Source organism: Penaeus japonicus, unplaced genomic scaffold (assembly GCF_977035675.1).
Source record: "Penaeus japonicus unplaced genomic scaffold, GWHDUDI00000001_assembly GWHDUDI00000010, whole genome shotgun sequence".
In the NCBI taxonomy this organism is placed as follows: Eukaryota; Metazoa; Arthropoda; class Malacostraca; order Decapoda; family Penaeidae; genus Penaeus; species Penaeus japonicus.
Window position 1 is genome coordinate 25,252,135 of NW_028234412.1, and position 21,541 is coordinate 25,273,675.

General features: G+C 48.8%; 1 protein-coding gene across 5 annotated transcripts in view; it reads left to right on the top strand.

Annotated features, from left to right (window-relative positions):
• fus (epithelial splicing regulatory protein fusilli) overlaps window positions 1-21,541 on the top strand; it is a 149,362-nt gene that overhangs the window by 83,856 nt on the left and 43,965 nt on the right. For all 5 annotated transcript variants that reach the window (XM_043009187.2, XM_086541082.1, XM_043009183.2 and 2 more), the window contains exon 5: window positions 15,452-15,506. In XM_043009187.2, the coding sequence (XP_042865121.1) occupies window positions 15,452-15,506 (55 nt within the window). The remainder of the gene's footprint in view (window positions 1-15,451; window positions 15,507-21,541) is intronic.

Consider the following 21,541-nt stretch of genomic DNA (forward strand, 5'->3'; position numbering starts at 1 on the left):
GATCTGGCTGTTCTCCCTTTCACTTGTCCACTATATTCTCTATGCCCATGATTCCTCTTCCTCTTCCTTCTCCCCCCCCCCCTTCTCCTCCTCCTCCGAAGAAGAAGAAGAAGAAAAAGAAGACGAAGAAGCAGCAGCAGAAGAGAGAAGAGAGAAGAGAGGTCAGTGAACGAGATCGTCGACAAGACGGTTATAAGGAAGGAAGCAGTTTACATGCTTGATCTCATTAAATTTTTGCACTTGTATTGCAAAGGCGGAGCTTTTAGGTGTGTGTGTGTTTGTGTGTTTGTGATAATGAGCGCGTTAGGTTTTGTTGATTTCGACACTGGTCAAGAACCTTCTTTCTTTTTTGGCCCCGTCAGTAGTCAAAGAAGGTTATCTGTTGGTCTCCGTGTTACTGATGATGGCAGCGTGCGGTTTCCGATGAAAGACGTGTTGGGAATATTCTGACGGTGGAATAGTTTAGCGGCTTGGTTTTAGGACGTTTCTGAGGTGCGGTGGGGGAGGAGAGGGAGAAGGGGGAGGGGGAGGGGGAGAATCCTGTGTACACTCGTTAGGGCTTCTTCGATATATTTACACATGTATACATACACACGAGAGAGAGGGAGGGAGGGAGTCTTCACCCGAGGAAAGTAGCGCGCAACTCCTCCTCCAGCGACCGGCATTGCGTGAGGAAGCATCAGCATGACTGCATTAAAGCCCTCTAACTGGCATTTAAATGAAGAGCTGCAGATCGAAGCCGCGCGACGTGGGGCGGCGTCAGAATGACTTCATTAGTTCGAGACTGACGAGAACCCGAAGCCCGTGGTGGTTCGGCTTCCGCGTCGAGACCCTCGGCTTTCTTTTGTTTGTCATTTTATTTTTTTTTTACATTTTAAAGGGAGGGGGGGGTCGTTAAAGTAAAGCAGGTCTTTATGATTAAAAAAGGACAGGGGTAGGGGTCGTGGCAGGTTTTAAAGGGTAAAGGGTAAAAAGGTGGCCACTATGGCAGAGAATGCTGGGGTCTTTAAACGCAGGTCGAGTCTGGTTCTTTGATTTGTTCTCGAAAAAATCCATTTAGACTCTGACGACTTGTGCGTAAATGTGGCACTTTCGTAGAATAAGACGATGAGGAAAAAAAAGCTTCAAGGAATCGAGGTTCTGAAAAGTGAAAGGTGAGGAGAGGAGAGAAACTGAAAAACAAAAACGGAGAGAGGGAGAGAGAAAGGAAGGAGAGGGGGAGGGAGGGAAGGAAGGGAAAGGATGGATGGAGGGAGGGAGGGAGGGAGGCGGTGTCATACCCGCGGCTACCCCCGGACATGATTTAGGAGGGTCAGCACGACGGCGGTGGTGTTTAGCCCCGTTCGAGAGCCCTGGGGGGGAAGGAGAGGGAGGGGGCGGCGGCGGCTTACGTCATCAGGGAAGGTGCTGTTCATCGCGTGTCCTCGTTGAAGGTGCCTCTCGATGATCTTCGTCATCAGCGTGAAAAGAAAAGAATTCGTTTCGGCTCCGGGAGGCGAAGTGCGATCGGCTCCCCGCGGTGAAAACGTCGATTCAGCTCATAGATGCAGGACCACGAGCCGTTGCAAACCGCTGTCTTGCAACGCTTGGTTCTGCATGCCAATCCGCCGGGGTTGGCCGTTTCATCTTTTTGTTTCTTTCTTTCTTTCCCTTCTTTATGTCATCCTTTACTTGTACAATATTCTGTTGACCGTTATTTTACCGCGTTAACAGGGAAGTCCGCGCAACAACAAAAAAATGTACCCAGCGATGGCAGATGGCCCAATCTGGCGATGGCTCGATTGGGAAGCTGTAATTGTCAAGTTTGGGTGCAATGGGTGCAGTGGTTGCGACCCTCCACCCCCACCCCCACCCCCACCCCCACCCCCACCCCCACCCCACACACACCACTACTACTCTCCTCATCTTCATCCTCATTCTCCTCATTCTCCTCCTGTTCCTCCTCCTCCTCCTCTACATTCTTCTCCTCATCAACATCGTCGTCATCAACATCACTATCACCACCATTATCATCACTGTTTATAGCCATGCACGTTGACTTAGCTGGCGTTATGCATTCGAACCGGAAGGCGCTTGCGAGAGGAAGCCTTGTTCCATGCAATGTGTCTGCAATCAGAAACGTGATAACACTGATTGTCATGCATGTTGGTCTCCCCAAGGAACTGGTCTTGGCTCGGTCATGCAGTCCCAGGCTGGTTTTGATAGGTAATAGAACCGCCCACTTTTCATCACTATAAGCACAATCACCATTTTTATATCAAGATCACTCGTTTCATTCGGATTTTTGGATCTATTAAGGTTTTCCAATGGCATTATTTATTTTATTCTTATTTGACTATTTCATTAACTTTCTTTGAATGTTGCTCGAATATCGTCATCCCGCCCACGAATGTCGCCCGAATATCGTCATCCCGCCCACGAATGTCGCCCGAATATCGTCATCCCGCCCACGAATGTCGCCCGAATATCGTCATCCCGCCCACGAATGTCGCCCGAATATCGTCATCCCGCCCACGAATGTCGCCCGAATATCGTCATCCCGCCCACGAATGTCGCCCGAATATCGTCATCCCGCCCACGAATGTTGCCCGAATATCGTCATCCCGCCCACGAATGTCGCACGAATATCGTCATCCCGCCCACGATTGTTGCCCGAATATCGTCATCCCGCCCACGAATGTTGCCCGCATATCGCAATCCCGCCGACACGGAGCCTGTCAGCGATTCGGTTCAGCGGAAAGCACGGTGGTGTCGGTGCCCATTAGCCGATCAAGCGTCCGGTTAGCCGAGCGACCTTCCTTGACCCGCGCCGGGATAACGCACGAGGTGGGAGTCATGCGTGGCGACCTCGGAGCGCTTAATTGACCTGTTTTTTTCCGCCAGCGATCCCGTGACCTTCTCGTGCAGGAAGTGGCTTTGTGTTATGCGGGGTTTGGGCGGGGTAGGTGGGTTGTGGGGAGTGGAATTGGGGAGAAGTTAGGGAGGAGAAAGAGGGTAGATCGAAGAGGAGCGAGAGGAGAGGAGAGGAGAGTGGAAATGGATAAAATGAAAGAGGGGGGGGGGGAAGTGGATGAAGATCGAGTTATCGAGTCTTTACCGTTATGGCGCATGGGCCTGGGAAGAGGGTTTCGTTTAACACGTTTTGCCAGGGTCCGTCCCGGGTCGCCGAGGGGACTGGACGAGGGGCTGCTAATTATCATCAGCATCTTGACCCGTCCCCTCAATCTTCTTCCTCCACTTCCTCCTTGCCTTCTCTCGGTCCTTCAAATCTTCCTCCACCCTCCCACATTCTCCCTTTTCCCTCCGACCTCTTCCCTCTTCCCTCCCCCTCTCCTTCCCTCACTTCTTTCCCCTCCCATTTCCCCCTCCTCCTTCCTCCTCTTCCTTCCCTCCCCTTCCCCCTCTCCTATCCTTGCTCTTCCCCCCTCCCCTTTTCCCTTCCCCTCCTCCTCCTCCTCCTCCTCCTCCTCCTCCTCCTCCTCCCCCCTTTCCCCTCTCCCCCTTCCCCACACCTTCCCTTCCAGCCCCCCCTGCTCCTCTCCCCCCGTTTTCGCGCGCCTCCCTGCTGGTGGGCGAGGTCGGTGCGCCTCGGTCGTGCGACTTCTAAATTGATTTCTCGAGCGAGGGCGTCTCAGGACTCTCCCCGCCCGGTAATCCTTTGCTTCCTTGCATTGTTGCAAGGGGGGTTGGGGGGTTGGGTTGGGCGCTCTCGTCATCCATACCCGCGCTGCCCATTACCGGATTATGTATTATGGTGACGAGGAAGGCTGTGCGGGGTGACTGACCCTTCACCCGGCGGAGAGTGAGGGTCGGGTCTCCCCTCCCCTCCTTTCCTCTCCTCTCCTCTCCTCTTCCCCTTCCCCTTCCTTTCCTATACCCTGTCTTAAACTTCTCCTTTTCCCTCTCCCTCTCCCACGGTTTCTCCCATTTATTTCTCCCCTTTCCGGCTCCATTTCCCCCTACCTCTCCTCTCCTCTCCCTCCCTCGTCGTCCCTCCTCTTAGCCTTCCTCGTCCTCCCCTCCCTTCTCTCCCTTAGCCCGATGCGCTTGGTCTGTGGAATGCACGCTGAGAGTTGTTTTGTACGTTTTCAAATCGAACGTCGGCGGAGAGAAGGAGAGACAGAGGGAGAGAAAGAGGAGAAGAGAAAAAAAGGTGGAAAGAACGAGTAATAAGAAGACAGTGTGATGCGATAGGAGGAACGAGAGAGGAAATGATCCGGGGTGCAGCATCTTAGCCAGCGCGATATCTATTTATTGCACTTTTTATGGTTCCGACTAATTGGCCTTACGAGAGCGGGCGACGAGGATGGAAATAAAGAATGAACTTTTTTATTTGAATTTTTGGTGAGGAAATTGCAACGAGTGTTTGGTTAAGGGGAAGAAGTAAAGTGGAAGGATACCCGCCTTCCCTCCCTCCTTCCCACCTTCCATCCCATCTTCTCCCCCTCCTTCCCACCTTCCCTCCGTCCGTAGTTGCCTATTTACCTCCGTTTATGAGGAAAAGAGTATCCTTGACAAATAGTGAAGCGGTAGGGTGGGTTAGGGATAGGGGCAGGGACAGGGACAGGGGCGGGGCCAGGGGCTAAGGGGTCACTCAGTCAGCCTTGCGAAGTGGCCGATGCCCTCGGGAGTGTTGGATCCGGTCCAGGGAAATCTCTAACGCACGTTCTGACGTAGGGAGGGCGTCGCGGCAAGAGCGTGTGTAATGGCAGCTGAGGGCGGCATGGATGACGGGCAAAGGGGGGGGGGGGCATGAATTCGTCCAAAAGCGGCGAAGTGACGAGAGCGACGATGGGGCCCCGTCACGACCCGTGTGGGTGGACTCGCGTGGGTGGACTCGGTGTGGGCGGCGGGACAAGGCTCTGCGCCCATAGGTAAGAGTCATGGGCAGATGGGTATAGGCGTTGATAGTGTAGGCGATTTTTTCTCCTATTAGACGCGTGTTGCATCCTGACTCCTTGTTAATGCAGCTTATCCTGAATTTCCCGAGTCGTTCGTTTCATCAGCTGGCCTACGTAATCGACATCCTTTCCCAGGCTACCACAACCTGCATAATCCCACACGACCTCCGAAAGGGCCAGGAAGAGCGCCATGAGGCAACCAAGCAAGAGATCAGTGCTCCTTGACAACAAGTGTCCATGCGCCATTTTCCCCTCCTCCCCCTCCTCCCCCCTCTCCCTCCGCCCAGCCCCATGGCCATGTACAATCCGTTCAGTGTAAGTCAGAAAGGGTCAGATAATCCCAAAATAAGTATAGGGTCGGTGTCTTGTTTGATCGCCGGGTGACGCGAACATCCTTAAGGGACCCCCTGTAGCCGCTTTGCTGGCATGCCAACTGGTTTCTGGCGTTCCCCAGGGCCAAGGTCACGGGAGGGAGGGGGGAGCTACTACACAGCCCCCACCCCACCCCCTCATCCCTCCCCGACCCCTACCATGGTCGGCCGGAGGCACCCAGCGTTTGAGTCGCTTACACCATGACAGCGTAGCATCAGCGTCGAGTCGACTGGGCATTACAGGCTGCTATGTTAACTTTCACGAAGGCACGGGGATCAGCTGGCCCATCGCCTCGACAACAATCTCTTTCTATCAGTGTGTTTATCTATCACAGTCTATTATTTATTATATCAAGGGATAAAGGAAAAGAAGACAGGAGAGCCATCGTAGCATCCTCGGAAATTTCAAGAAAAGCATCCAATCTGGCCCTTCACCTAGTCTCTTAGAGCTTGGTGGCTGCGTAGTCGTCAGAAGAAACAGCTGAGTTGTGAGGGCTGATAGGTGTCTCGGATAGGTCGACGCCCACCCCGCCCACAGCCCTGTAGAGCAGAATCGTAGGTCGTGATGGTTACGGACCGTCACGTATCCTCGAAAGTTGGTAAGAGCAGCGGACGCGGAGGAATGTCTTTTGTCTGAGGCCACTTGGTGTAGTTTTTATAATTCTGACTGAAAGTTTATGAAGTTCCTATTTGTTCTACACGCCACTAACATTTGCGTGTCGTGCTTATTTTGAAATTGTCTTAGATTTGGCTCTAAACCTCGGACAGATGCTTTTGCTCTCATAAATCAGGGTAAGAGAGAGAGAGAGAGAGAGAGAGAGAGAGAGAGAGAGAGAGTATATAAAGACCGTGAATGTATGGTTTGTGTTAGAGGATGACGCACTAATGGCAGTCATTCTTGACGACTCCGTGGCTCCACCCTCGCATTATGGATGGAGGGGGAAGTCTTTATCCCCCCGTCCTCACCCCTCCCCACCCCTCTTTCTGTTTCTACCCTCCCTATAGCCCCCCCCCCCTCCCCCTTCCTTCGTTAAAGCTCTCGCCATCTTAAGGTCAGGTTGAGGAAATGGAGTTTAAATGGGCCGTTTCATTTCTTTTTATTTCGCGAAATGTCACCTGCAAATTGGTGCTATTTTTGAAACGAGAAGAGCTTTTGGCTGTGTGGTTGTTTTGATTATTCTACTTTGTTGTAATTATTTTGTCGTGTATCTATGTGCGTCTGTGCGCGTATGCATGGCAGGACGAGAAGACCGAGGAATATGAAAGAAGATAACGCGGGAGAGGAAGGGAGGGAAAGATTAATAACCTCAATAAAAGAGAGAGCGAGAAAAAGAAACAGGTTACGCTTTGTAATGTGGTGTGATAAGACGTCAAGAGGAAAGAGGTGGCATTGGCGCCTCTTGTCATGCGTGACAGGGGAAGGGTGGGGTTAGGGTGGGGCTGGAGAGGAGGTTGGAGGGGAAGGAGGAGGGAGGCGGCAAGAGAAAAGGAGTGGGGGAGGAGAATGGATGGGAGGACTGGAGGAAGGTGGGTTTGGAGGTTGGGGGGGGGGTGTTAGCAATACGGTGTTGTCATGAATGAAGTTTAAATTAGGCGGTGCAATGAGTCTGTAATAGAGACAAGAATCTCTTTCTTTTTTTCTTTTCTTTCGTCAAAATGGAGTTTGATGGGCAGTTGAAGACATTTTTTGAAATACAGTAAACAGTAAATTGAATAGTTCTTTTCTTGATATTTTTTTTAAAACGACCATTATACCGAGATGACCACTCTCACACGTTCCTCTGCGGCTGCCAGACCGAGAGTGGCGTAGCGAAGGTCAGGGGGAGGGGGGGGCGTTGTAACTGACCTTTGGCCGGTTTCCAGAGGTTTCCCCCAAAAAAGGCACGACCGGAGAACGGCACAAAAATGACAAATTGTGACTTTCCTTTTTCGGATTGGAGAGTCGGATTGATTACTGACGAACATAAAGACATCTCGACGGCATTTGTACGTTTAGATATTCAAATCTCGCCTGGTGGCGCATGCCGTCAGCGCATATCTGATTAGTATTTAGTGGTTCAAAACGGGCGCGTGATTCCCGTAGAGTTTTATTTCTTAAGCGTTGTTGATTTATTGTTATTGATTATGGTATTTGGGTTATTATTATTGTTGTTGTTATATTGCTATAATCATTATCTGTATGTATGTGTGCGTGTGTCTGTCTGTCAGTCACACACATTTATATACGTGTGTGCGTGTGTGAGCGTGCGTAGAAACACATTTGCTTTATTGGGGCCACTAGTGCAAGTGGCGTCATCTCGTCTCCCGTTATAACCTCACGTTTTTCACTTTTAAAGCTTTCTTAAACCTGTTCAATTGGTCTGGATTCTCTCACTCTTTTTTTCTCACTGTTTTTCTCTTTCTTTTTCTTTTTTGTCTTTCTCCCTCATTTCCCTCCCCCCCTCTCCCTCGAGCAGTGACTTTCTGCCTCAGGGACACTTTCTTTCTCCTTTCTATTTTTGGGTTATTTGCATTTTTGATTTCGAAGAATAGTGTGCGTGCCCCCCCCCCCCTCCACTTAAGAGGCGTCTGCAGGGGGCGCTACGCCTGTCTTCATCCATTACATTTCAAGGATAAAAGCTTGAGGGTCGAGGTGTATTTAACTTTTTTTTCTTCTTCCATTAAAGAGAGGAAGGATATCGGTCAGACATGCGACTTTGTGTTTTTGTTTTTTTGTTTGTTTATTTATTAATTTGTGCTTTTGTCCTGAGGACTGTTGTTAAGTTTTATCAATTCTTTTGATGGATCAGTAATATTCGTGAGACTCCTTCGCATATACACAAGCATCACGAAATTCTCCTCTCACGCTCTCTCACTCTCTCTCGCTCTCTTTCGCTCTCCTCTCTCGCTTTCTCTAGCTCTCCCTCGCTCTTCTAGGTGTATTGTATCGCAAGTCCGCATACCAAGCCAAGGTTAGCCGGACTACTGTAGGCCTACCTGAGGATTCCGTCGGCGCTCCCTTCATCCTGCTTGTATTCGTGGACCAGTTTTAATATTGTTGTTACTATTTTTTGTTTTGTTTTTCTTTATTATTGATGCTTGTACTATCATTCTACACCTCTTTTGGGTTTGTTGTCGTTGGTATCATTTTTTTCTAATGTCTTTTTTTTGTCTTGTCTTGTTACCATCTTTCTTTCCATCACTATCGTTCTTTAGAAACTTCCCCTTACGAAAGCAGATAGTTTAATCAACACACTAAGTATCTGCTTGCTTGCCTGCGGTATACGACATTCTTCTTTTTTTTCTTCTTCAATGAGAGAGAGAGGGGAGAAAGGAGAAAGGGAGGAGGAAGAGGAGGAGGAGGTGGAGAAGGAGGAGGAAGAAAGAGAGGAGGAGGAGAGAGGGAGGGGGGGGGGAAGAATGAAGGACAATATCTCTCTCGGAGAGCGAAGGAAAGGCGTGTAAGTGCGTGTAAAGCGTCTCGCGCGAAGGGGCAGGCCGCCCCGAGAACATGACAGGAGGAGGCGGTGAGTCTGCGGCGTGTAAGGAAGGATGGGGGAGGGGGGAGGAAGAGGATTAGGGAAAGGACGGGGCTGATAAGATCCTCTTTCTTCTCCTGCTCCTTCTATTTTCTTCTCCTGGTCTTTATTTTCTCCCTTCTCTTACTTTCCTTCTTCCTCTCTCTTCCCCCCCTATATCTCCATCTGCCTTCATCCTCCATCTCCTCCTCCTCCTTATTCTTTTCTCTTTTTTTTCTCCATCTTATTTTATTTCTTTTTTTCTTTTCCATGTCTCCATTATACTTCTTGCAAATTCAAAGTCACTGGTGGATGTGCAGTGTGCATTTCTCTTATTTCTATTTCACAAATTGACCTTATAAGAACTACATTATTTATGTTTTTTTATGACCCAAGATGAGAGAAAACAAGGGAAAGGAGAGACCGTTTCCCTCGCAGATGATAGCAGGCTTCGTCTCCGCGGGTTCCGCTTTCCTTTTTCCACGTTCTTCCTTTTCTCCTCTTCCTTCTCTTTCTTTTTCTCGTTCTTCCTTATACTTGTTTCTTTTTTCTTCTTCTTCCTATCCTTCCTTTCTCCCTCCACCTCTCTCTCTCTGTCTCTTTCCCTCCCCCTCTCTCCCCCTCCCTCCCTCCCTCCTTCACTCTCCCTCTCCCTCCTACACCTCTCTCTCTCTTCCTCCAACCTTCTCTCACCATCCTCCAACCTATCCCTCCCTTCTCTGTCTCTCTTTCTCAGTGCAAAACAGGATCTAATTGTTCCCCTTGGCTTGAGCGCGACATGGAGCGAGCAGAGGCCGAGGTCAATGGAGCGAGTCTCCAGGGCACTTGGGCATGATTCTGCAGTATAGCCAGGCCCGTGGGCATGTTGCTTGCTGCCCCAGTCTTCTCTCTGTGTGACGGTGTGACAGGGGGGGGGGGATTCAGTACATATATAGCGATTGTGTGTGTGTGTCTATTTGTCTATCTGTCAGTCTGTCTGTCTGTGTTTGATGGTGTAGGTGTAGGTTTCGGTGTAAGTTTTATCTCTGGTGTTTTTTGTATCTCTTACGTATGTTTGGTCATCGTATTTCGGGCGCTTTCGTTCTGCAGTAGAGAACGGAGATGGAGATTGCTTTGACAGTGATTTTCTTTCTCTTTTTCACTCCCTCCCTCCAACTATCCCTTCCTCCCTCCTTCCCTGCATCCCTCTTCTCCCGTCGGCTCTTGACTTGGGTCTCTCGTCTGCTCTTCAATGACAGCTCTCGAGGGTGGCCCTTCGTGTCCTTTAGACTATACCTCTGTGGTAGCTTTTGTATGTGTGTGAGGAGGGAGAGTGAGCTAGGACGAGATAAGAAGAAGAGGAGAGACCGATAAGAAGTACTTGCTCAGATACTGGAAGAGGGAAGAGAAGGAGCAGGAAGAAGGAAAAAGTTAGAAATTCGATGGATGTAAAGAAAAGATGAGAACGCTGATGAAAGAGGGGCATGGATGTTAGCTTTATTTTACGCTTGGGAAACTTATAATAGGCTTTTCTTATTGAAACCGAGATGCACTTGAGAGGTTGATGATGATGATTGACTGATTGCAACACGGGATCATCATCGCTAACCTGTTGATTATCCAGTAATTATCATCACCAACCAGTGAACCTGGCATGAGTCATCGCCCCCCAATCAAGTGCATCTTCAGAACGCTAAAACGCTGAGTATAGACGGTAGTGGAGGAAGAGAAAGGAGGGGGGGGGGGCAAACGCAGCAGAAGTAGAATTGGCGGTCTCGGGAGGGGAGGGAAGGGCGTATTTTGTGTGGTGTGCTCAACAGTTGATAAGTGTCAACACGTGACACTTGTCAACTGCCTCTGCAATTATGTTTTTTTGTACGGCGTGGAACGGTGAGGAGAGAGCCATTTCGGGGTGACGTAAATAGACCGATTTCCAGATTTTGATGGATTCAGGTAATTTTCCTTAATCACGTCGTTTACCAGCGGGTCGCTCTCTCACTAAGGCATTCGGCGCACAGGTGCTAATCCGTTTAAAGCCGTCATCTTGGCTCTTTGCCTTTCATCGTCTAGACAGCGACAGACCGGGAACGGATGAACTTACGAATGTGTGCGTGTTTGTTTATTAATGTAGTGTGTGTGTGTGTGTGTGTGTCTGTTTCTGTTTCTGTTTCTGTTTCTGTTTTAATATTTATTCATGTGTATGCGTGAGTGAATATGTTCGCGTGTTTATATTTTTTTCCGGCGTAATGGAAACACTGGTATTTCTTGATTTCTGTGCCCTCGATTGTGTTTCCGCTCGGGCTGGGACTAGAGGAGGTAGAAGTGTGGGAGAATAGGAGAAGGAGGTAGTGGGGGAAGAGAAAAGGGATAGAAGGAAAGAGGGGGAAGAGCAAAGGTATAGGAGGAGGAGGATGAAGGGAAGATGGGAAGAGAAGGATGAAGGGAAGATGGGAAGAGGAGGAGGAAGGGAAAACGGGAAGGGGGAAGTACAGGAGGTCGCCTCTGCGGTTATTTCTGGCCTGACAGTGCATGACCGATCGAGCGGGTAACCATCTCGACTCAAATAACCGACATAAAAGAGAGCCTTCGCCGATTTCTCAATGGCCGTCTCACGCTCGCGCTCGTGGCAATTACACACATGTTGCCTCGGAATTAGGCCCGCTAATTGCCAACGGCCCGCCGGGAAACACTAACGGCAACGCTCGCCCGGGTTGCGCTCTCGGGTTCCTATCGTTTACCTTAATGGGGGGGGGGGCTTAGTTTGTGAAGGAATCCAATGGAAATTTAGAAAAATAAAAGAGGGGGAAGGGCAGGTTTTTCGATTTTTCGATTTTTCGATTTTTCTTTCCTTCGTGTAAAACTAGTTACGTTCCTCGTCTTTTGATGTACTTGTAGCACCATCGCTTCTGCTAGTTGAAGGAAGATCTCTCTAGATTAAGCGAGGAAGAAGTCTTACTAGATCTTACTCCATAAAGTAATATCTAGATCCATTCGGGGAGAGAAGCTACGAAAAGAAGAGCCATGCCATGCCATGCCGACAGTCACTTCTTTTATTTCTTGTGTCACGTTGGAACATTTCGTGGTTCCGCGGTTCCGTGTTCTCATGGTTCCCCCAGGGGCGCTTCGTACCCTGGTCGTTCGTTCTCTCCCGTGGGTGCAGGACCAACGACCCGTCGGCTTTCTGACGTCACTGCCATGCGAAAGTACCGGAAGTCTTCCCAGGCTGCGGTGCGACGGGGGAGCGATGCGTCGAAGGGGACCGGCGTCAGCGGTGGCGGCGTCAGTGGCGTCTGACATCTGACTTCTTTCCGTCGCCTCTGTGATGCGTTCTCCTGATTACCAGGGACGTCGAAGGAATGGTGGAGGATCCTCGGCGAGTGGTCTGTGTCTGGCGTCTGTTTGCGTAGGGGGTGTTGGGGGGGGAGGGGATGTAGTCAGGTGCTTGAGGTGAGCGTGCGTCTCCGTTCCTGTGGAGCGTAACCTGAAGGCTGGTGGTCGTCCGGAGTTGGGTGTCAGCCTGGATGGGGCCGTCAGCTGTGTGGTGGCGGCGCGGCTGACGGATTCCTGCTATAGCCTTCCCATCTTGAAGAACTGGTTTGTATCTATTGGGATTTGAGGTAGTCTTTATGAGGATAGCCGCCCAAATGTTTAATGTTGTATCCTTATTTTGTTTTTGTTTTTCTTTTTTTTTAACACCCTGATTAAATAATTATTTTTTCCCGTCAATCTGCCATGAAGAACTCTAGCGGTGGAACAACACTGAGAACGTTTGCTTAGTTCCGCGTCGCTTAGTCGGATCGGGCCCAATCGACATTTTTTCTTCTTCCTCCCTTCATCGGATTTTAACATTTTAAATTCCAAAAAGGATTCTTTTCCCGTTCTATACGAGCAGCAGTTGAATCTGTTCCACGATAAGTTTCAAGGCCAGAGAAAAAGACCCCTTTGGCTTTATCTTCCCGTCTACGAGTCGTGATACAAGAATAAGTAATCTGCTTTATAGAATGGAATAGAAATTAAAAAGTAACTTACAGGTCAACATAGGGAACCCCACCTTCCTATGGACAGGTTACACGCTGTGGACGCGGCCTTCGCAGCTGGAAACAATAAGGGTTGGGTGTGTTTTGTTACCTTGTTGTTACATCATTCACATGCGGGGTGAGAGCAACTATTCATTATAATATTTGCAACGTAGTATTTCGAGTGTTTGATGTACACTGACCTGTATTATCATTCATTTGTCGCCACCATTTCGGCCTCCCTCTTCTGATAGATATTTATTGAATATGTCGGCATGATGGTTGTCATGTAATATTCCGGAAAATTAATGTCGCCGCTCGACATTACGTGGACGTGACTGAGGGCAACAGGTGTAAGCGCGGTGTTGCCATACGTCAGGCGTGTTGATGTTTTTTTTTTGTTTTTTGTTTTTTTGTTTTTGGTTTTTATTTGATATGATTATAGAGGTCTGACTATGACGGCTATCGTATCATGTTTTATTTTTCGAATGAGGTGATAATGTCAGACGAGATTGAACAATTAACGCGTGCGGGATCATGTTGAGGCTTTAGTGATAAATGAATGAAGTTAGCGAGAGACAGCGCAGGTTCTGTGTCTGCGTCATTGCTCTTGAATGGCAGCTGGTTTTCTACGTAATGGCCTTTTTCTGCTCCTTTTTTCGGCTACTTTTTGAGCTTCTCTTCTACTGTGCGTGATCTTCCTCTTAGTCTTCCACCTTTTCCTCCTCCTCCTTCTCTCCCCACCCTCCCATTCTCCTCCTCCATCTCCTTTTTTCTCCTTTCTACTCTCCTCCACTTTACCCTCCCCCACCCCCTCTTCTTCCTCCTTCCCCCATCACCCCTCCACCTCGCCCGTCCCCCATCACTTCTCCACCTCCCCCTTTCATCTCCCTCCTCCTCCTTCCCTCCCCCCTTCCCCTCTCCCCCCTTCCCCTGCCCCATATCTCTCCTCCTCCCTCCCCTATATCCCTACTCCTCCTCCCTCCCCACTCCCCTCGTCTTCGAAAGTTCGTGATAGCTAGCTGATAGGAATACGAAGGAGAGATGAGGCCATGAAGTTCGTGAGTTTCGTGACGGCGCTTGTCCCGTGTCCGTGTCCGTGGTGCGTTCCCTCGTTGGGTGCCCGGGGGTGGGTGTTCACGAATTTGCTCTTGGAGGAGGAGGAACAAGGAGAATAACAGATGTGAAAACAGGAATAAAGGATAAATATACCCTGAGGTTGTCCGTTAATTTGCACTTGAAGGTCCGACTCGAGCGCAGGAAAAAAATCAGGTGCCGAATTTTATTCCTCAGTTATCATTATAGTCAATATATCTGTCAGTCAGTTTATTTTCCTTGTTCATTTATTTATTTCAAGTGACAATTTGCGCAAAAGCCATTTCGAGTGCGTGTAAGAGCGAGTGTGCCCTAATGGTTTTAAATCTCCCTCTCCCTCTCTCTCTCGAAGAAGAGAATTATGTCGTTCTGAACCAGTGAGATTTATTATTTTCTCTTCTATTTTGTTTTGACGTGTTTTAAGATGATTCGAGAAAGCCAGGAGATGAACCGGTTGTTCACAGCGTTCTTTTGTTCTCGCTCGTGTTGTGCCTTTGTCGTTTTGCTGCTAATTGAGGTGTTGCTTTGGTCTTATTTCTTCCATTTTATTCCCCCTTTTCTTCTTCCTCCCGCATTTTTTTCTTTTTCGCCTTCGTCCTCTCCCCCTTTTTTTCCTCCTCCTGCTGCTCCTCCTTGTTTAGGTGTGTTCATTCGTTTAATTCACATTTATATTTGTTAACTATATTTTTTCACCATTAATACCTTTTTTTCTTTTTTCTTTCTCTCATTCTTCTACTTCCTTTTACTGCTATTTCCCGTGTTCGCCAACGAGCCTGACACTTCATACCGTGGGAGTCCGCTCTTTATGCCACGCCGGAAGTGCTAGCGATCTACTCGGTGTAATAGTTTCTACGTGACACTGGCCTTCTCCCCCCCCCCACCACCCCCACCTCTGCCCTTCTACCCCCCCTTCCTCCTCCCCATCCATCTCACTCCCCTTCCCCTTCTCCCGGTCTCAACCCCCTCGTCGTATTTCCCCATCTTATTCCTCTTCCCATCCTCCCCACTTCCCACATAACCACCTTTTAATTTCCCCCCTCCCCCTATCTCATTCTTTCATTCTTCCCCTTCATCTCATTCCCCTTCCGTCTCTCTATTTCCTCCTCTACCTTTCATCCTCTCCCTCTCTCCCCTCCTCTTCCCTCTCCCCCTCTTCTTCCCTCTCCCCCTCTTCTTCCCTCTCCCCCTCTTCTTCCCTCTCCTCCTCCTCTCCCCTCCCCCCCTCTTCTCTCTCCCCTCTTCCCCTTCCCCCTTTCCCCCTTTCCCCCTTTCCCCCTACCTTCATTATATCCGGTATCGAGTCCTGTTAATACCTGGCCCCCTCCGTTTTTTTGTCATGGAAAGTGGGATTTTTTTCTGTGTAGGCCTAATCTTCAATGTTTTATTTTTTTCGTTTTCTTTTCCCGTGGTTCGATTTTTATTTAATTTACGATTATTGTTTTATTGATATTATTATTATTTATTATCATTATTATCATTATTATTATTGTTGCTATCATCATCGTTATCATTATTTTTTCTGTCGGATAAAGACTGAAATATTTATGTCTAAAAAGATTCGTATACTAATATTTCTCTCTCTCTCTCCTCAGGTCACAGATTTGTTCTCCCCGAGACGGTTGTGATTCGGTTAGAGCCCGGCATATGGTAAGTGCGCGCTTACGTGTTTGTTCTGGGGCGCAAAGACAGTCGTCCGAGGGGAAAGACGGGAGTTTTTTCTCTCCTTTTTTTTAAGATCACGGTGGATGCCCCCCTTTTATATATGTCTCTTTCTCGATTTCTTTCTTTTCTTTTCTTGCAATCCTTTGTCTCTCTCTCTCTCTCTCTCTCTCTCTCTCTCTCTCTCTCTCTCTCCCTCTCTCCCATCTCCCTCTCTTCCTCCTTCCCCTTCCTTCCCTTCTCTTCCCTTCCCTTCCCTTCCCTTCCCTTCCCTTCCCTTCCCTTCCCTTCCCTTCTCCCGCTCCATTGCCCCCTATCTCTCCCTCCCTTTCTCTCCATCTACCTGTTCCACTCCCGTTTCCCTCCTTCCCTTCCCATCCCTTCCCCTTTATCTACTTCCTTCTGTTTATTAATGGACCACTGTTGTTATTGGTATTATTATTATAATTACCATCGTCATCATCACCATTACGATGTATTTATCCCGATATACTTATTTATATACCATCATTCTCACCATCAATATCTGCTGGGTTTTGACCGGGCATTCTCAGGGGTCAACCGGTAGGTCTCGGTCTAGGGATGAAGCGGAGAGGCATAAACAACAACAACAACAACGAAATTTCACTAGGCATTGTTAGGGTTCCGGGATAGCCGTTGAAAAGGCTCTTTGTTTTGCGTCTGTTCGCTTGAGGTTGTGTGTGTGTGTGTGTGTGTGTGTATGTATGTATGTATGTATGTGTGTGTGTATATGTGTGTGTGTATATGTGTGTGTGTGTGTGTGTGTGTATGTAAAAGTTCGTGCGCGCCCCTATAGCATGGCGGGTGGCCTTTGTATGGAGGAAGGCTAGGTTGGCAAAGGTCATGACCCTCTGCTCCCCTCCCCTCCCCTCCCCTCCCCTCCCTCCCTCTGACCCGGGGAGTCGTGACCCAAAGGGAACAATAGGTCAATAAAAAGTTTATCGTGGGAGACGCTGGCAAGGATAAGAACCTTAATGTTGTGCTTGCATCGCCGCCCTCGGTGTCGTGTCCTCCTCGACCGCGAATCTCCGGCTGGATCTTTCGCCTGGCCCGACCCTCCGCGCTCCGCTCCCAAAATTCCGTTTTGCAGGTCCTCTTACGATGAGTCTTGCGCGCTGTATCACTTTCTTTCGGCCATGGCGCTTCATCTTCGCTGTTTTCATTCCCGCTGGAAAGCTCTCTGGAAACGCGCTCGTGCAAACGTGATAATGGTGGTGGTGATTCGAATCGTCCGGCCCGCAAATTGCATCGCGGAGGTAAATGCAGATCATTTGCGCTTGCCGTAACTGCAACGCCGACGCTCGCTCGCATGACGTCAGTGCGTGCACCGCGTTTCTTGCGAGCCTTCATTTGCAGCGGTTGCTAATTGAACGGGGTGCGGGATGTCGCTGTCTCCTCACGTGACTGGGGTTGTAAAGGGGGGCAGCGCTGCGTTAAGGAACATAGAAATGAAAATAAGAATAACAAAAGTGAAATAAAAATGATGTTCATTGGCTTGGTGGAAGTCTGCATGGGACAATTTCTCAGCGTTTTTGTTTTTCTAAAGTTGTCAGACGGATGATAGTTTCCGTGACCTAGGATATTATGAGAGAAGGGAAATGGTTAGCAAGACGTGTTCAAAGTGTGGATATCTTTGAACCGTCATTTCCACACTAATAAGGAGACGGCGCCGGCGTGAATGAAGTAAGACACGTAAGAGCTGGCTGTCCTTACAATGACCAACTTCCTGTGTGATTACCGAGGAGGTGACTAATGTCTCCTTCCTCCCTCCTTCCCTCCCTCCCTCCCTCCCTCCCTCCCTCCCCTCCTCACTCCCCTCCTCCTCCCTCTCTCCCTCCCCTTCTCCCTCTCTCCCTCCCCTTCTCCCTCCTCCCTCCTCCCTTTCTCCCTCCCTCCTTCCTCCCTCCCTCCTTCCTCCCTCCCTCCCTCCTTCCTCCCTCCCGTGGCTCTGGACCGTCGCTCCGCCGCCACCCGAGGGGAGGGAAAGTTTGTCACCTTGGAGTCGAAGTTCACCTGTTTTCCCTCTCTCGGGCTATGTCGGCCTGTTTCTCTTTCTTTCTTTCTTTCTGACTATCTTTCCCCCTCCCCTCCCTTTCTCACCCTCTCTTTATCTATTGATCTTATCCCCTTCTTTCTTTCTTTTTTCTCTATTATATCATTTCTTTTGATTTTGGTCTCCGCCTATATGCAACTTAATCTCAATCTATCTCTATATCTATCTGTCTACTGCCTGTCTCTATCTATACATCTATCAGTCTGCCTCTATCTATCTATCTGTATCCCTTTACCTATCTCTGTGCTTGAATAGGCTAGTTCTTTAAATTTCTATTGGAGTTATGAGAGGTCTTGCAAAAAGAGAGTGGGGGGAAGTGAGAAAGAGAGAAAATATAGATAGATAGATAGAGAGAGAGAGAGAGAGAGAGAGAGAGAGAATATATGACACTGACCCAATTTACGATCCAGATTTCGACCGACGGAAATTGCCTCTTACTTTTTGGGATACGATTTTTTTTCTGGGGGGGAGGAGGAGAGGGGGTCGGGGGGGGGGCTGTATGGGAATTACACTTTTGCGTCCTTATTTTCTCGCCTTTCCGAATCTCTCTTTTCCGCGAGTAATTGTCTCGAAGGTCATTTTCCGGGGTGGTTACTGTGGGATTTAGATATTTATTTGCATGTCGAACTTGGTGGGGAGGGGGGGGGATTGATAATTGAATGAATAGATAAAACGTGTGACAGCTTTTTCGGGTATGTATAGATGAGCTGTTGATTTAATGCTTCTGAGATAACATAAAAAAGGGAAAATTAACTACGGTAGGAAACGTGTCATAGAGTTGAATGTAGTGGCTTTTCTTACTGAGGGATTTTGCCCTTTCTCTCTCTCCCTCTCCCTCTCCCTCACCTTCCCTTCCTCCCTCCTTCTCTCCCTCTCCATGTCACATGACCTTTATATGGAAACGCAGCATCCATAACCTATTCATTGTCATTTAAGTGTTTGTGGAATGTATGAAATATAGATAGCGAGGGAAAAGACTCCACTCCAAAACTGAAAAGATCACGCCACTCCATAAAGAAAAAAAAATGTCTCACTCCAAAAATTAAAGGAACATCCTACTCCAAAAAATAACACTCCGCTCTAAAAAAAGAAAAAAAATCCACTCGATGGACGATTTGCGATGCCCTCTCCCCCCTCTAATGCCCCCCCCCCTCTCCCTCCTGAATAGATGAGTAAATGATAGTCAGTTGCAACGGAGATGCAAGTGTTTAACGGTATCCGGAGAACTACATGTTTTGCTCTTGGAGGGTCAGTGTCCATTGCCCAGCACCTCACCTGCCCATCAACCTACCCCCCACCAGCCCATCAACCCACCTCCCCACCAGCCTACCTCCCCATCTGCTCACCTCCCCACCACTCGCACATCTTATGCTTATCTCGTGTTCATTTGTTATTGCTAAGACGTTATTCCCGCTTCTCTGATGATCTTGTATTTACAGCAATGATAATTCCTTGTTTTCTTCCCTTGTCTCCATCCTCTCCCCCTATCCTCCCTCCCCCCCTCCCCCCTCCCCCTGAAAAAAAACGTCCATAGTAAAAGACGAGTCTTGCATGTCATTTCCGGATGAGTAAGCCTTCCCCCCTCTCCCCTTCCTCTCCCTCACCCTCACCCCTCCCTCCTCTCTGAAATAGTGCTACCAAAAAAACAAAACAAACGAGAAAAAAAAACAAGCAAAGCAAAAAGAAGAAAAACAGTGTTACCAAAACTGAATCTGGCGATGACCCTCAAATGAGATGCAGGAATGACGGGAGAAAACATTATTATTGAAAGGTCATGGAATGCTTGATTTCTATTTTCTTTCTTGATTTCTTTTCGTTTCTCTCTCTCTCTCTCTCTCTCTCTCTCTCTCTCTCTCTCTCTCTCTCTCTCTCTCTCTCTCTCATTCACCCTTTTACTTTTTTTTTTAATTTATGCATGTCTGTGTAGGTTATTCGTATGAGTGTGAGTGTGTCTGTTCGCGTGTATGCCTTAGCGATAGTGATTGCATTTGTGTCTGCGTATGTACTGTGTGCGTGTGTGAGTGTCCGTGCGCGCGTGCGTGTGCGCCTCAAGTAGCACCATATGGCGGTGGCTGCGCGCGAGCAAGGTTAGAGCGGCCGCAAGGTTGTTCTCTAACCGCCGCGTAACCGCACGCGGTGGATAGCTCTCGTACACGGAACTCCATTTAAGCTTGTGAATTTCGTAGGTTGGTTGTGTCTGTCTGTCATTATCTCGGGCAGATTCATTAGCGACGGGAGAAGGGGTAGGGAGGGTGGAGGGACAGGGTGCTTGGAGGAGGGGAGGGATGGTGGGGAGGGGAGGAGAGGAGGGGCTAAGGCAATGCACTGCTCCAGGTTAAAGACAGTTGGAAGGTGTCTCAAGATAGTACTTTTTTTCTTAATCGTATTTGCGTGTGTGTTTGCATGTCTTAACCGTTTCAGTTTTTATTATCTTTATTTTTTTCTACTTCTAAGAATTTTTGGAAGAGAAAGAAAACGCCCCGGGGGGAGGGGGACTTTGGGGTAGGTTATGGCGGTCTGGCGCGGGCGGTGCGGTGAGTGCCTGGGCCTAACCGCAAGCACACCCAAGACACGCCCACGAGCGTAGCACGCCCATCACCCCCAGGCACACTACTACCGCTGCCAACCACACCTTCCGCCCGCCACTACCTGACGAAGGAGCGGGATGGCGTCGGTATGGCAGGATCAGATCTTTGCGACGTTTTGTTGTATATGCAACTCAATCTCAATCTATCTCTATACCTATCCGTCTACTGCCTGTCTCTATCTGTACATCTGTCAGTCTGTCTTCATCTATCTAGCTATCTGTATCTCTATCCCATTACCTATCTCTGTGTCTATCACTATCTTAATGCTTGAATAGGCTAGTTCTCTAAATTTCTATTGGAGCTATGAGAGGTCTTGCAAAAAGGGAGAAAGAGAAAGAAGATTAAAGGGAGAAGGAGAGAGAGAGAGAGAAAGAGAAAGAGAGATCTTCGCGCCTATCACCACTCAGTACCTGTGAAGTTTCCTCGTTGTGTAACATAACAGGATTTCGTGGCCTCAAGCAGCAACCAGGTCCGAGTGCGCAATTGCAGTACCTTGCAAAGCCTCCCGCAAGATCCACAAAGATGCGGGCGATAAGAAGAGACTTGAAGTGGAGTCTCTCTCCCCTTTTCCCTCTTCCCTCTTCTCTCATTCACTCACTCACTCACTCACTCACTCACTCACTCACTCACTTGCTCGCTCACTCAGCTTCTAGATGGAATAGTAAATGGCATTTTTCCTCCTATGTATTTTCGTCTATTTTTTTCTCTATCGTTTAGAACTGGATTGATTAGAGACTCATCAGGGGCTTGTGTCTGAAGTGAGAGTGATGCAGGGAGGGGGGAGAGAGAGAGAGAGAGAGGGAGAGAGAGGGAGGAGGGTAGTAGGGGAGAGACAAGGATGGGAGAGGAGGGAAGGAGGGGAGGGTCTGGGACGGGGGTGGAGGGAGGGAAAGAGTGGAGGGTCAGGGATAGGGTGGAGGGAGGGAAAGAGTGGAGGGTCAGGGATGGGGTGGAGGGAGGGGAGGGACAATGATGGGGAAGAAGGGGAGAGGAGGGAAGGGAAGGGACAGGTGTGAGGGAAGATATGGGATAGGAAGGAGTGCCGGGAAGAGGGAGAAGGGAGGAGGCAGGATATATTAGGGAGTGGGAGGAGAGAGGAGGCCGTAGGGGAGAGGGATAGGGATAGGGGGCGACTGATAAACGGGGATAAAGAAAATGTGAAATCAAGTTGTAAGGGGACACTCGTGTGCATGTGCGGGGAACCGTCACCGACACAATGCAGGCGCTGCTGTTTTTGTTCACATTTTATTTTACTCTTTTTATTATTATGTTTTGGTTCAATCTATTTTTTTTACTTTAATTTAAAGAGAGTCTTTTTTATGAGTGTCAGAAAATCACTCGCGGCTAGCGCTGTGTAACTA